This window comes from Mytilus edulis, chromosome 11 (genome assembly GCF_963676685.1).
Source record: "Mytilus edulis chromosome 11, xbMytEdul2.2, whole genome shotgun sequence".
Taxonomy (NCBI): Eukaryota; Metazoa; Mollusca; class Bivalvia; order Mytilida; family Mytilidae; genus Mytilus; species Mytilus edulis.
This window is the reverse complement of record NC_092354.1, coordinates 18,936,384-18,953,134: the sequence shown is the minus strand read 5'-3', so window position 1 is coordinate 18,953,134 and position 16,751 is coordinate 18,936,384. Positions and strand designations below refer to the sequence as shown.

Below are 16,751 nucleotides of genomic sequence, written 5' to 3'. Positions count from 1 at the left end.
ACATCGAAACCACTGTATTGCATATATGTCGGGTGACTCATTGTTCTGCTTACTCCACATGTGGAGCAGGATCTGCTTTCCCTTCCGGAGCACCTGAGATCACCCCTAGTTTTTGGAGGGGTTCGTGTTGTTTATACTTTAGTTTTCTATGTTGTGTCATGTGTACTATTGTTTTTCTGTTTGTCTTTTTTCATTTTTAGCCATGGCGTTGTCAGTTTGTTTTAGATTTATGAGTTTGACTGTCCCTTTGGTATATTTCGTCCCACTTTTCTCTAACTAAATATGAGAACTATTTGAAATTTAGAATTATATGAACTATTATTATCGTGATGAAAAATAGATAAATTCGATGTAGATTACCCCATATTTTGCTTTTAAAATACAATATAGAGAAAATTACAACTGAACCACTGAATTAAGTGAAAACAAATAAATACAGTAAAATCTGGCTAAACAGAATCCTGTATACACCGAAAACCTCTATGAACCAAACATGTTTTTAAAGCACCGTTATATTAAATGGTATGCTTTGTGAACCTCATAAGACCGCATATCGGCCAAAACCGAACACAATCTTCAGTTACGAAAAGGTTTGGTTTAAACAGGTTTCACTGTAACACATTAATTAGAAATAAAAAGAGACCTGGTCTGTTCAATATATTGTATAGTATACTACAATATAAAAATAAAGTTAGATTTCAATAAGACACCTTGCCACCGAAGTTCAATCGGAGTGGATTTTAGTAATTACACAAAAAAAAATACGGCCCTTCAATAATTCGAAAAAAAACAATATCTAAAAGTCGGCTTTAACAGTCCCTGACTTGAACCAAAAAACTTGGGACAATGACTTGAGGAATGTAGGGTTAACAATATTTGCTGTCATCAAACCCTTCCATTTACATGAGACAGAGGTGAAACAGTACAAAACAAGCAAAAACTATAAAATCAATTTATATTTGCTTGGGGGAAATGACATTTGGGTTATAGTTATGACCTTATACTTTAGTTTTCTGTTTGTACCCTGACTGACTGTATTCTAATGAACAAATGTTAAATTGTATAAAGACATAAGAAGATGGAATATGAGTGTCAATGGGACAACACTCCATCCTTGTAAAAGTGTGTAACTCTACTGGCTCACATCGAGCAGCAAGCTGTAAAGGTCCCACAAATTACTATTCTAAGAGTTAAACAAATCTAACAGCAACACTGAGGTCTAATTTTTTTTCGTTTGTAACTCTATTACTGTGATTTCACCATCATACACAATGCGCATTCAAAATAGAGCAGCAGTACACTTAAGTTTGATATATGCAGCATGATTACTGTTTCAAATTTGTCTTCCCTACATGACTTCCTAGAAACCCTATACGTAAACGACGACAAGGAGGAGAAGGTGAAGGAAAAGGACAAGGAGGAAGATATCTCACGGTTTTGTTTTGGAACATTTGCATTTGAATTATATCTGATCAAATTTTACTCATCAATGATAAGTATTTCGTGAGGAGAAAAAACGAAAGAAAATACAGTAGTATCATGAGGCATATACATACTGAACAACTTTCTATAAATTCAACTTATTTCTGTCTATAGCATCAAATTGTTTTTGCATTCAATGTTTTTCACAAATGTATCCCATTTTTTGCGAACATTCGGCGTCATTCCATTTATTTGACCCACTCAGAAAATGAACACAGTCTTCACCATTTCTCCAATTATCCGGCTGGTTAGTACTCAAATCAGTAAATGTAACCGGCGTATTGTCAGACACCCATATAAAACGAGATTCTCGAATTGAATCATGATCTCCAATCCATACACTTCCGCCAAAAATGCAATTAAACAAAGTTAAAATACCATGCCCTCGATAACATGTGCGATGCAGGGATCTACATTCAACTGTTAAAACCAGAGATGTTCGATCAAGGGATAACATTTAACTGTTAAAACCCGTGATGTTTGATGAAAGGATGTATAAATTGTACTGTTAAAAATCAAATGTTCGATGAAGAGATATGCATGTAACTGTTAAAACCCGAGATGTTCGATGAAAACATATATATATTCAACTGTTAAAACCCGAGATTTTCGATGAAAAGGTATATATATTTAACTGTTAAAAATCGAGATGTTCGATAAAAAGATGACATTTAGTTGTTGAACCTGAGATATATGATGTTAACATTGTCAGTAGTATGATATGTGTCTAGTTTGTCAGGTACATTATTAGTTTTTATGTAGTGTATGTTTTGTATTCTTCTGAATATCATTAACCACACCCTTCGTCCAAAATAAATTTGTTATAAAAAAATGCAAGTTGGTGAGATACACATTCAAATAATAAATATAGTGGTTCTTTGGCATTTGTCGATTAAAGAATAAAATCAGAATTGCTTGACATCATGAAGGTTCAACTGGGATATAACTTGCTGGATTTCTATTCGTCAGCTATTTTGAGATATTTTGTTTAGTTATTTTGTTTTGCTATTATATATAGCTTCAATGTATTTTAGGGTCAATACGGTCCCTCGTAAAGCTACTCATTTGGGAATACGTTTTCGACATCTTACTTTGAAATTTATAAGAAAACAAGAATGTGTTCCCAGTACACGAATGCCCCACTCGCACTATACTTTTCTATGTTCAGTGGACAGCGAAATTGGGGTAAACCCTCTATTTTGGCATTAAAATTGAAAAGATCATATCATAGGGAACATGTATACTAAGTTTGAAGTCAAAAACTACCTTGACCAAACACTTTAACCTGAAGCGGGACAGACGGACGGATGGATGAACGAACGGATGAACGGACGCACAGACCAGAAAACATAATGCCCCTCTACTATCGTAGGTGGGGCATAAAAACTTATTTCAAAGTTATTTATCTATAAAATGTGAATTTCCGATGGTTCAGATGCTTGTAGGGAATGCTTAGTTAATGTTACAGCAACAATTACAGTGTTGTAGAAATACAAAAATTGCTAATATCGTGGAGGTGGACATTTCCTTTAGGGATAGACAGTCCTCATGCAGTCATTCTAACACGGCGCTGCTAAAATAGTAATGTCATCACCAATTAAATGTGTCCATTGCGAGGGAGGAATGTACATAATGAGTATACACAAAGTTAACTTAAAAAGACAAATATCATTTTAATGATAACAAACATTACATGCTTTTGTTCGTACGAAGGATATTGATTTTTGATTTTTGATTTGATGTTTTGATTTTTTGGTGTTTTAACACCACTTTTAAGCACCGTATTTAGGCTATTTCGTGACTGCCAGTTGTTATTGTTATAGGAAGCCAGAGGGCCCGGGAAAAAACCCCCGACCTTCGATAGGAAACTGACATTTCTTATCAATTAAGATTGGAGTCGAGTACACCCGCACGATCGGGGTTCGGATTCACAACTTCAGTGTTGACTGGCTAGTGATTACAGTAGTAATTACTTAGACCACTCGGCTACCGAGGCCCCTCAAAGGATATTGATAATTTGTGATAAACTTACCATTGAAAATCGATTTCAAAAACCAGTTCTCAACAAAATCATCAATTTTTACAAGGAATCCTCCTTTCCTCTGACAGTCTGTCTTAAACAATTAAGATAAAGCATACATAAAAATTAGTCTGATGATATGTTGACATAATTAAAAATAAAATAACATGAACATTTGTAGTGGAAACTGCCTACCATTCGGAAACACAAAGAAGTTTGTTGAGATTCGACACGTTTGTCTGAAATCTTTGAGGTTCTGTATTAGTTTTTAACTTCATATCACAATCAAGTCTCTGTCATCCATGTTGTTGTTTGTTTGTTTGTTTGGTGTTTATTTGTTAAATAAAATTGATGATATTAAACAGACTATCCAACTCAAAAATCCACTGTTTCGTAGCTTCCTTGTATAACGCAAGCTCTAGAAAATCACATTTACTGATAAACATAAGGGCAGGAACTGGTGTAATTGGGCAACGTAGAAATAGAAAGTTCACAATTGGGAAGCTGGAATCATCTTGTTGGTAGTAAAATTGTGTCTTTTCTTTATAGATTTCAGTCAACATATAAAAGCAGACATAACTATGTCTCTCAGATCCTCTATTTCATAATTTATGGGACAGGTGTTTCTAAAGCAACCATAAAAAAAAATTGAGAATGGAAATGGGGAATGTGTCAAAGAGACAACAACCCGACCGTAGAAAAAAAACAACAGCAGAAGGTCACCAACAGGTCTTAAATGTAGCGAAAAATTCCCGCACCCGGAGGCGTCTTTCAGCTGGCCCCTAAACAAATATATACTAGTTCAGTGATAATGTTTGAATCAAACTTTGAATTATGTAATGAGAGAACACGACCTTTATATCAAAACGATAATGCTAGCTTTTTAATTATTTATTTCAATAAGATTTCAAATGTTGTTCTTGGAGATGAATGCCTTACAAAAATCGAGACTTCATATTTTATATTGATATATATTGCATTCAAACTTACTTTTATTTCATTCCATTTTTTTTTTAATTCAATTGAAAGTTATAACAACCGACCCTATAAGATCTACATAACTGTAAAAAATAGATTTCAAATGTTGTCCCTGGTGATGAATGCTGAAAAAAAAGGAGACTACATATTGTGTATTGGTATATAATGTATTTAAACTTCCTTTTCCTTCATTCTATTTCTTTTTCTAATACAATTGAAAGTAATAGCAACTGACCCTTACCATATCCACTAGCAAATGTTGTCCATGAGGATGGGTGGCTTTTAAAAAAGGTAGACATTAAACATATTAAATTTTTACAATGTTTTTTTTTAATATTTATTCCATTAAACTTACTTTTGCATCATTCCAAGTCTTTCTTGAATTCAGTTGAAAGTTATAACAACTGCCCCCAACCAGATCCACATGTCATTTTCTTAGCTGTGAAAACATATATATTCGTAATTAAACTGTGATGCTTACAGGTTGCACTTTGTCAATACAGCTGTTTCTGAAAACACGTCTCTTTTGGGGAGAACTTGAGTATTCATAGAAAAATTAATTTTGTTTACATACTGGTTCCCAGTTATGCTATACGTGTTCCATCTCACAGAGACATAACTTGGGAATGTTACCAGTAAATAAACATGTGCATATTGTTAAAATTGAAATCTTAGGTCACCTTTCATTAGATGTGGGGGTAGTTAGAAAAATTAGTGTTAGTTTAAACTCTGAAAAGTTCAGGGCATATAAACGTTTAAAATATGCCGCACATCCCTATATTTTGACCTTTGAAAAAAATTGTGATGCATATGAACTTTCAATTCTAGGATAAAAAAATTCAAAACTTCATAGTAAAAGTTGTACAGTTTTTGCCGTACAAGGAGTTCCTATGGAAAATTGCATTGTCAATATTTTCAGAAATGCAACCTACACGTATAGTAGTTACTATTTAATGCATCTGAAAGTGATAAAAAAAGAAATACTGGTATGACTGCCAACGAGACAACTCTCCGCGAGAAACACATTACACGGAAGTTAACAGCTATAGATCATCGTATGGCCTTAAACAATGAGCATGATGAGCAATGCCCACACCTCGAAATCAGCTATAAAAGGACCAGAAATCGCAAATGTTAAATAGTTCATTTCGCCGATTGCTCCTACAATTGAGTAACATAAAATAACGCACCAGTAACACAACTGCTTCTGTTTATGCTTTTAGATAAATGAGTAAATTGTGCTGTTTTCGGTCTGTTCCTTTGCATGCATCTGAATGAAGATTAATTCTGAACCACTCATCGAACAAAGTATTGATATAAGCGTTTAAATATCTTAAACATTGTCTTTATCAATGACATACCTGGTTCCCCAGACTTTCCAATTTCACCCTTTTCTCCACCTGCTCCTACAATCCAGATATGTTAAATGATGAATTCGTACCATACATTGAAGAAAACTGTGTCTTTCACATATGCAATCCATTAACTTCATTCTGGTTCAAATGGATGAAATCAGCGTCCGAAACATGCAACATATTTCAACAAGCCAGGGCATCAAAAGTATGATTTTTCCATAATACTAAGGATTTTCATATTCCAGGCATAGATAACCTTTGACGTATTTGATACAACGTTTTGATATTTTGAGTCTTCAATGCCCTTCAACTTTGTACATTGTTTTGCCTTCTTGACATTTTTTTTTATAATCGAGCGTCACTGATGAGTCTTTTTAAAACGAAATGTGTGTCTTCCGTAAACACACAATCCTGATAGCTATGATTGGTTGATTTACTATCCGTACTGAATAACGAATTAGTGTGTATTTGTTTCTATTTGCTTAGTCTTTATTTTACTATGTTGTCGTTTTTTTTTCTTTCGGAAAATGACTGTAACAATACAGTTGTTTTTCGTTTGATCTGTTTATGGATAGCTGTCAATTTTGTCAACTAAATGGAATTCTGGTTCAAATGGATGAAATCAACATCCGAAATATGCAACATATTTCAACAAGCCAGGGCATCAAAAGTATTTTTTTTTCATAATACTAAGGATTTTCGAATTCCAGGCAGAGATAACCTTTGACGTATTTGGTACAACATTTTGGAATTTGGGGTCTTGAATGCCCTTCAAATTTGTACTTGTTTGGTTTTATATCTTTTTTGATCTGAGCGTCACAGATGAGTCTAATGTAGGTTAAACGCGTGTGGCGTATCAAATTAAAACCTTGTACCTTTGATAACTGGTAAGAAAAGTATACAATTATTTGATATATGCTTTTATTTGCTTCGTTGTTAAATATTTGTTTGGTTTTAATTTGATTGAGATTGTCACATTGTGATGACTACTGTAACCCTATTTTTACAAATTTTACCTATTATGTCTGTTTTGTCCACACATCGTTGTCAATATAATAAAATTTGACGCGATTGTCATACAAGGGAGAGGTTGGCCTTTAAAACCAAGTTCAATCATTTTTTTTTATATCAGAAAATGCCTGTACCAATTCAGGAATATGACAGTTGTTATTAGTTCGTATAAAGTGTTTTATCTTATTTTGCCATTTGATTAAGATCTTTTCGTTTTGAATTTTCCTCGGATTTCAATATATTTGTAATTTTACTGGACACTGCCGCTAGCGAAATTGATAGGTGCCTTTTGGTTCTCATGTTCGTCACAAATGTGAACGTTCGGCTTGAAAACCATCATCAACTGTTTTCGTGATATTTATAGGTATCAACAGTGGTTTCTACTATTCTAATCATTATCAATACACTTTATACTTAACTTTGTCTTCAGTACAAATATTTCATTTTGAATGTTCTAAGCCTTTATTGATTTGTGTATAATTGTACCTTTTTGTCCATTGTCGCCAATAGCACCTTTCTGTCCTGTAGTTCCCTTGTTTCCATTGATACCGTTTTCGCCATGTTCCCCTTTTAAGCCAAGTAGTCCATTTTCTCCCATAAGACCTTTAACACCAGTGACTCCCTTTGCGCCATTTTCACCTTTGTTTCCTGTAGGACCAATAATACCAGGTGATCCCATCTCGCCTTTTGAACCTTTTTGACCCTCTGTACCTATAGCACCAGCTGTTCCTTTGTCTGCGTCTATACCTTTTGCACCATTTTGGCCTTTATCTCCAACTGTTCCTTTTTTGCCCTTATCTCCCAATGGTCCTCTAATTCCTGTTAGTCCCTTTTCACCAACTGTTCCTTTATCCCCCATTGGTCCCTTTTTCACCTGTTATGCCTTTATCTCCCATTGGTCCACTTATCCCTGTTGATCCCTTTTCTCCAATTATTCCGTTATCTCCATTTGGTCGCTTTTCGCCTGATACGCCTTTTTCCCCGATTGGTCCCTTTTCGCCTTTTTCTCCTTTTCGATCATTTATCCCTAGTGGCCCCTTTTCACCAATTGTACCTTTATCTCCAATTTGACCGTTTGCTCCTATCAAACCATTGTTTCCTTTTTCGCCTTTAATGCCAGATGCGCTAATTGGTCCTCTCAGTCCAGTCTCACCTCTTTCACCTTTCACTTCTTTTTTACCAGTATTGCCTTGATTACTACCAACACCCGGATTGCCTACGTTTCCTCTGGAGTCCTTATCAACCTTAATTAGGTCTTTCATATCACTGTTATCTTGAATAAAAAGAAATGAATTATATGAATGTTATGAAAATGGTGAGGCCTTATTATTTTCAAATTATACGATGTATGAGCTTATCGTCAAAGAGACAGCATATTACCAAAACTGTAAGAAAATAATAGAAATATCTGCGGAACAGTGTTATCCCTTATGGGTCTGCGTTTTATCTTTTTATAATTGCATTTATATTGAGCTCGCTGAAAGTTTTGTTTCAATCTTTACATTGATTTGCTGATCCAAAAACATGTGACATTAGCCAGATAATCGGTATCACATGTGTGTTTTTAATGATATATTGCTTTTTGTCTGAAGTTGCCGAGAAAATTTTCAGTTATCTTCGTACTAAAACATTGAAGATAATTGTTTCATATAAGTTCACATTAGCTTATATGACAATTGACCTTTGTTTAAACTTGTAGTTTATATTTACCTACACTGGCAAATTTCACTCACATGAATTTCACGTGAATTTCATTTATGTGAATCTCAAATGAATTTCACCTCAAACGAGTTTTTTTTTGTTTTTTTTGTGAGTTTCACGTGAATATCATGTGAAACTCATGCGAATTTCACATGAAAATCACGTAAATTTTGTTCATGTCAAAATCACATGAATTTTTAAAATAGAGTAATTCAAATAATATCTAAATTTTGAAATTTAATGCAAATCATGAAAATATCAATTTTTTGGGTTGTAGATGTCTTGTCAAATTCATATAGTTGAAGATATTAGCAAGCAAAATCGAGGGAACAGCGCAAATGGTGATACAAGCATGAAAATGACCACAAAGCATCATTAATATATACTTTTTAAGAAATATTTTTTTGAAGATGGCCACAGCCATTTTCTAAAATGGCTGTTTTCTTCAGTTTGAAAATATTGATTTTTCTGGAAAAATTTTCTTTTGGTAAAAAACAATCATCAGGTTTTGGCGGCTACCTTCCTTACATCATATATTTATTAAAAATGAATATTTGACATTTCCAGTATTTGCGCATGCGCGAAAATATTACAATATTCTTTCAAAATCATTTGAACTATTTACTATATATTTAGTGTTTTTGGATTTCTAATGATATTATGAATTGGTTTAATAACATTTTTCAAGGTTATGATACACATGTGTTTAACACTTTTGCGCATGTGCAAACTATTTATAGACATCAAGAGTGATTTGTATATATGCACTACCAGGCAATTCTCGGGTATTCGATGGATAAGGCGAAAATGTGGTGAATCAGAAACATCAATTGCAGATCAGCCACTTTTGGAAATGCCTAAGCATATTCACTGGGAATGGCCTGATTTGTACGGAAAAGATAAGTTTGTCGTCATGTTTGGTGGATTGCACATTGAAATGACTTGTTATAAAACTCGGGGTAATATATTGAGTGATAGGGGATGGGCATGTTGTCTTACTAAAGCCAATATTGCAACACCAAGAACGGCAGATGCTTTGTATGTATGTTCAAATGTACCTAGGACTAGATAGGCGCATCAGATAACTGCATGTATTTTGCTTGAACTGTTAATTTCGGATTATGAAAGCTAAACTCAGAATATATAATTATGTCATGGCTCTGTGACGTTCAATGATTTTAAAGACTGGTGTAAAGAAATAGAGTCATCTCGACCACAGTTTCATACCTGGCGTTCAATTATAAAATAAGAACTTCTTCTGATTTTAATATTATGCTCATTTCATGAGTGAGATTTCGTATTTTACAAACAGTCCATATAAAGCATGATAGGGTATTGATTTAGGTCTTGATCAAGTAAATAATTCGCGATCGTTACCGACCCATCTCCAAGATATGACTTCCCTTCCCGAACATCACACAAAGGTGGCAATGGAATTTGAAAATGATACTTGCACTGTACGTAAGACCAGCAAATTTCTTTCTTATAACACAATTGATCAGGCACAAAAACAGAATAATGAAATTGTGAAGGGCGATAATGGTGCTTTAGGATTAACCGAAGATCCCATTTAAGCAAGTGGATGTATGGAGTCAGTATACTAGAGAATAAATTTGGAAGATCTTGTGGTTTGGGTCATTCTTTAACAGATGAACGACCTAATGAAGACTCTACAAAAATACTCCATTTAGGAAATTGTTGAACAGGTAAGATATGTAAATAAACTCCAAGATATTGGTCCAAACAATACGAAGATCTTTTGAACCAAATGCAAAACGAAGGAGAACCTGCTTTTTATAACCGAATAAAAAATAACAACTTCCTATTTTGGCCGCAAATTGACACTGGAAACGTCTTTGTCAAAAACATAGCTAGAGAAACCTTGAAAATGATTGGGAAACTTTTCTAGACTTTTCATTTCTTGTCACAGTAGACACTTTTACTTGGAATATTTCTTTATCCATAAAAACCAAACTGCTCCTCCGTCTTTATCGCATGATGTTTCTTGAAATAGTGGTATTAAATCGCTGCAAATGGGTTTACTTGAAACATTCTGCGATTTGCTGATCCAAATTCGGACGCATTTATCGTCGGTGTGGCAGCAATGGTTCATTCCAGGTCACAAAGTTGGGCAAATATAGTTGATGATTATGCAAATAATGTCATACTTCCTTACATATAATCTTGCATCGATAAGTATTCAAGAGTAGACATTGTATTTGATGTTTATTAAATGAATAATTTAAAGGCTGTGACAAGACAAAGGCAATATTTTTTTGTGCCAGATGGAAAGGTGTTGGTTCTGGTAGAACACCAATGGTTTGGAGTAGTTTTCTCTGTGAAGATGACAACGAAACGAAATTTTTCAAGTTTCTTAAGAGACTAATAAAAATTTGTATGTTACTCATGGTGAAAATATTCTTTGCAATTTTAATAAGGATACTTCCTATCTACCCCTTGTAATCATGAAGAAGCAGATACACGAATGTGTGTCCCTATTCGGCATGATTATGAGAAGTGTAGTACTGACACAGATGCAATAGTATCAAGAATTGCAGCAATAGCAAAACTTGTTAGAACACATTGTGGATAGGTTATGGAAGGAATAAAGATTTTTGATGGCTTCCTGTACGTGACATATCACATGCGTTTGGTCCCTATGTAGCTGCCCTTCCTTTTGTCCATGCATTCAGTGGATATGACACTTTGTGGAATTGTCGTGGGCAAGGGAAGAGGTCACCTTGGCTAACAATGGAAGGTTTTCCAGATGTAAAGGACTTTTTTTTTGGCTTAAGCATGAAGTGAGGCACGATGTGAATTGTTCTTTTCCAGAGCACATCAAAAGAGAAGTAAATAAAGAGGGAGTTGTTTGGGTTCAGCCTGATTCATGTATTCGACAGGTAAATGTACCAAGTCATGAACACTGGGGTTGGATGAAAGAAAGAATCAATGACAGTTGGAAACCAAAATGGACTTCTTTGACTGCCGTTGCATCCTCGTGTCAGGAACTTTTGAAATGCGGAAACAAATATCCAGCTGTGTTTGTGACCGCATATGCTACTGTTCTGGTCTTCCTTGTACGGGTTGTTGTATAGGCAACTGTCAGATAATTATAAGACGAGCAACCTGTCTTTCTAACCAAACTAGGCATTTTAACTTAAGAAAGAGTGGTATTACTTGTTAAGTTGATGAAGATTATTAAAATATTTTCTACGTATTTGCCTCCAATTTGGAACCGGAAATCACTATTTTTCTTCATTTATGTGTTGTTTTGTCGTACTAAGGAGCTGTTGTTAACGTTTTATCATAACTTACATTGCAGTATACCTATAACACATCTTTCAAGGGTTAACATCCTTTGTGAAATTGCTTGAAAGTATAAAAATCGAAATTTTTGACATTTTTGCCGGCATTTTGAAACCGGAAGTCATCCAAAGTTTCATTAATGTATCGTCTAGTCGTAATTTATAAACTGTTTTATGCTTTTTATCAAATCTAACATTGGATTTTACATATAACACACCTTTCAAAGGATTAACAAATAATGGCTAATTTGTAATGACGTCATTTCCAATATGTGTGGTGGCCATCTTGAAAATTTATCATTTGGTTAACCTTTATACCAAATTTCATGCTTGTATCACGATTTGCACAATTATGTCCATAATATCTCCCACTAATATGAAAAATTTTACATCAAATTTTCAAACGAATTTCATGTATAAGCTCGGATGAGGTGATTCACACGTGAAATTTTTCATGTGAATTTCATGTGAGATTTATGTGAAATTGATGTAATCAAATTTTGCCTGTGTAGATGCTAAATGCCCTTGTTTATCAGAACTTGTAGTTTATATTAATCTACATGATAATTGACTTTGTTTGTCTGAACTTGTAGTTTATATTAGCTTCCATGCTAAATGACCTTGTTTGTATGACCTATAGTTTATATGAATTTACATGATAATTGACCTTGATTGTCTGAACTTGTAGTTTATATTAACTTACATAATATTTGACCTTGTTTATAAAAAAAAAGATGTGATATGATTGCCAATGAGAAAACTGTCAACAAGAAACCAAAATGACACAGACAATAACAACTGTAGGACACCGTACGGCCTTCAGCAATGAGCAAAGACCATACCGCATTGTCAGCTATAAAAGGCCCCGATATGACAATGTAAAACAATTCAAAGGAGAAAACTAACGGCCTTATTTATAAAAAAAAATGAACGAAAAACATATTTATGTGACACGTAAACAAACAACAACCACTGAATTACAGGTTCCTTACCTTGGACAGGCACATACATAAATGATGTGGCGGGGTTTGTCTGAACTTGTAGTTTATATTAACTTACATGATAATTGTTTGTCTAAACTTGTAAGTTTCGAAGTATTACTTGTCAATACTTGTATCTGCTTTTCTAGTCTCACACTGTTTTTATTTTATCTGGAATAGATTATTATTAACAATAGATAATTTAAGAAAATATCTAAACGAAGAAGCACAATATAAAAAGTTGTTCAACAAATGACCGAACAACAATTAACTTGTTTGATTGCTTTACATTTGTAGAATTTGTTACAGTTAAGAAAATATATAATTGTATATGGAAAAATTGGTATTAAAGGGGCACTAGATTCAAGATATATAAAACAATTGTTTTTGTTCAATAATAAATGAAAGTGAAATATTGAAATAATAATTCGCTATTACCGGCCAGTATGGTTCAATTTTGTCAAAACAGGCGAAAATATTGATGATGAATTATTCACTTACAAGTGGTTATCATATATTTTTAAAATCTAAAATGAACTCAAACAGATATAGAAAAAGAAAAATCCGATTGCACAAGTTTGCCTTTTAGTTATATGTATATTTTTTTGTATATCGCATATATCGCTTATATGACCACCGAAGGTCTTCAGTGATCAACTCGATAGTTGTTTAAATGGCAAGACTATAATACATACGAAACATTTTATCGAGCGCATGTCCTGTCAATTGTTTGTTTAACTTTATTATAAATCAATACGAGAATTTGAGTTTAATCTTGGAACATGAATTTGACAGCTAGTGCCAATCAAAAGACCTATGAACGATTTTGAACTTTAAGTTTTTTTTAGGACTTATTCAGTTTCTGCCACAGGACAGACATCTCTGCCTTCTCTTACAACTTTGACCGTCGAAATATATGATTTTATAATGATAATACTAAAAGTATGTTAAAACGTAAAATTTCGATGACACAGTGACTGTTCTGCCAATTTTTGATGTTTTATTTTCTTGTGTATGTCTATGAATCTTTACGTAGATCGTCAGGCAATAATGCACATCTATATAAGTTACTTTGATACTGGTATGAACAAATTCAAAAAAAGGTTTCTGAAATAACAAATACGTTTAGAAATATACTTACCATTCAAATATACAAAATTGACAGCTACTGCTAGTAAAACACAAAATAACTGCACAATAATAAAGGCTAGAATTAATTTATCCCTTTTTCTACTCGCCTTATGAAATTCAGAAAGTTTATTATTCAAAACAGTTTCCCGAAAATGATCACTACTTTGAAAATGTTCAGTCTGAAAAATGTTTACAAGTTCAACTTGGTCGCCCATTTCCAATGATAACGTCACTTTTTTCAATTTGTCTCCCAATGTGAAACAAAGAACCAATGCGTGAAGTATTGAATATTACTTCCGTGTTTATAGAAATGCATGGCTTTACAACTTTATAGTATATTTTGTCACGTTGTTCAACAATATATGAATTAGTTCAAGTGCCTTAAGAGACATTAAATCCTAAGAGTCTTCGGACTATCCTCATTTTTCAACTTAATAGATGTGTTCTACTTAAAATATAGTGTTACTTTGAATGATGTACTTGAATAAATATTTTGTTTGTATAACAAATCTAATTTTTCTTTTATAAAAATTAAAAGTAAAAATTAAAAGATGGGGCATAATAGATTATGAGACACCTATTCACAAAACATAATCTCCAACGAAAATTCATATAGGAAAGTCCCTAATCAAATACACAAAACAAACAGTCATAATAGGTAGTAAAAATGTCACAACAGGGGTACGGCAGTCAACATTTTGTTATAATCATAATCACTATAAAACAAATCAAAAATATGTCAACGAAGATAAACAAAATTAATATAATCTAAAAGGAAAGATTAAGTGCAGTCAAAAAGATATCTGAATCATCTCCCGTAACGCTACTCTGTAGATTTAGATATATACGCTTATAATCTTTGAACACCTCCATTATTGTTTGTAAAAAGTAAAATCATAAAAATACTGAACTCAAAACTCAAAACGGAAAGTCCCTAATGATATGGCAAAATCTAGAGATAAAACACATCAGACGAATGGACAACAACTGTCATATTCCTGACTTGGTACAGGCATTTTCAAATGTAGAAATGGTGGATTAAACCTTTTTTACAGAGCTTTACGTCTCACTTTCATGACAATCCCATCAAATTCCGATATTTGTACAACTATAAGTGTTCGTATTTCATTCAATCCTATTTGATATGTACAATTGTCTGTTCTATAAGATTGATAAAAAGCAGCTTATTCAAAGAGTAAAAAACTACAAAGAACTGACAATAGAGGGGCGACAAATACAAAAGGGACATTCAAATTCATAAACCAAAAATAAACTGACACCGTCATAGCTTAAAAAAAGACAAACAGACAAAGTGTAGTACACAAACATATAACATAGACAAAACAGACTAAGCAACACTAACCCAATAAAGTCATGTGATCCGGAAAAGGTAAACAGAACCTGATCCACACGTGGCACTTGTAGTGTTACTCATTTGAGTACTATCCGGTATTAAGTATAAATTGGTAGGTCACATTCGTAAAAAAGGGGCGGGATTTTAGCTACGATATTAGGAACATATCTGCTATCATCTGTGAAACTGATATTCCATAATGGTCAACCAACTCTTGATGGTGTTTGTAAAATTTACAAAAGGAATAATTTCAACTTCACCATTTTTAAAACCTTTGTTAAATTGCTTCCATGTTAGCAGTAACCCTCTTACAAGGAAACAATAAAAGGAAATACCGGGAAATATCTATCAATTTGGAGATGAACACTCCTGTGCAGGTGCTACTGGAATGTTGCTACAGAGAAATTAAAAGTTCACAATTGGGAAGTTTTGTTGTATCCTTTATTGCTGGCTCTAAGGTATAGAAGCGTTCAACATAGTAACCAAATTTTGCATTATTCGGTCAGAGAACATGATCAATATCACGAAAAGTATAGTTAAAGGATACTACTAACTTCTTTTATATTTTCGTAAGGTGTTCTTGTATAAAGTAAGTCTCTTAATATAAAGTATCAAACATATGTCAGATTTCGTAAATATATTGTACATAAATCTTCAAAACTACTTTACTAAGTTTTAGTTACCGTAGGCACACATGACAGTAGCCAGATTTGAACTTTTTTTTAGGAATTTATTATTAAAAAAAATAGATCTTTAACAGCCTGGTTTTTAACGTGTGCAAATTGTTTCGAATTGGTTTTTTTTCAACAAACACAATCATAATATTGTATTTCTGAGATTTAAATCATAAGATATTTAGACAAATGTATCTGCAAATATTTTTTTTAAAGAAACGGATAATTGATGCTATTTATGACCTAAATATTCTTCATGCTCTTAGGATTGTTACTGACAAAGAACATTTATTTTCTAAATATAAATCAATTACCAAAAATATGGCGTGTATCGGTGTAAGTCAATCACAATACGTTGAGAAGGCTTTAATTATGAAAATGAAATAGATCATAATATTTAGATATATAACATGTCACGGTCGTTTAAAGAAAACTTCAATGTTTGATAAACTTGTTTAATATATTGAATTCCGCCTAATTTCCAGAATATATGATTCAAGTCTTTCACATTGAATTTATTGACTCCAGAAACTTACTATCGAAAAGGTACACACAAAATGTTTATGCAAACTATGTTAAATATATCTCAATTTATACGAATCTTGGCACTTTTTCCCCACGTTTGCCACTTGTTCTTGATCTTTACTTATCTTCTATTTACAGAAATTATGGTTATATGCTAGTCAATTGAGCATTTATGCTTTTTTTTAAATTTCGTTTTTAAATCAAACAAAAGAGTCATTTACATGTACATATTATC

At 33.1% G+C, this 16,751-nt stretch overlaps 2 protein-coding genes across 2 annotated transcripts in view; both read right to left on the bottom strand.

Annotated features, from left to right (window-relative positions):
- The window catches only part of LOC139495273 (adhesive plaque matrix protein 2), a 227,403-nt gene that overhangs the window by 23,343 nt on the left and 187,309 nt on the right, over nt 1-16,751 (bottom strand). The window lies entirely within an intron of this gene.
- Nucleotides 1,523-12,995, bottom strand: LOC139495313 (collectin-12-like). Its single transcript, XM_071283621.1, has 4 exons — nt 12,912-12,995; nt 7,333-8,119; nt 5,842-5,886; nt 1,523-1,902 (listed from the first exon to the last, which is right to left on the bottom strand). Exons 2-4 carry the CDS (start codon nt 7,703-7,705, stop codon nt 1,616-1,618), a joined length of 705 nt encoding a protein of 234 aa, XP_071139722.1. The 5' UTR covers nt 7,706-8,119; nt 12,912-12,995; the 3' UTR covers nt 1,523-1,615.

Bases quoted from the DNA above. Each gene is read 5' to 3' on its own strand.
- LOC139495313 (XM_071283621.1), bottom strand. From the start codon at position 7,705: ATGGGGGATAAAGGAACAGTTGGTGAAAAGGGACTAACAGGAATTAGA. The intron at 5,887-7,332 runs GTACAATTATAC...TCTGGATTGTAG, and splicing joins TGGCGACAATGGACAAAAAG to GAGCAGGTGGAGAAAAGGGT. The intron at 1,903-5,841 runs GTATGTCATTGA...TGGTTTTAACAG, and splicing joins TGGAAAGTCTGGGGAACCAG to TTGAATGTAGATCCCTGCAT.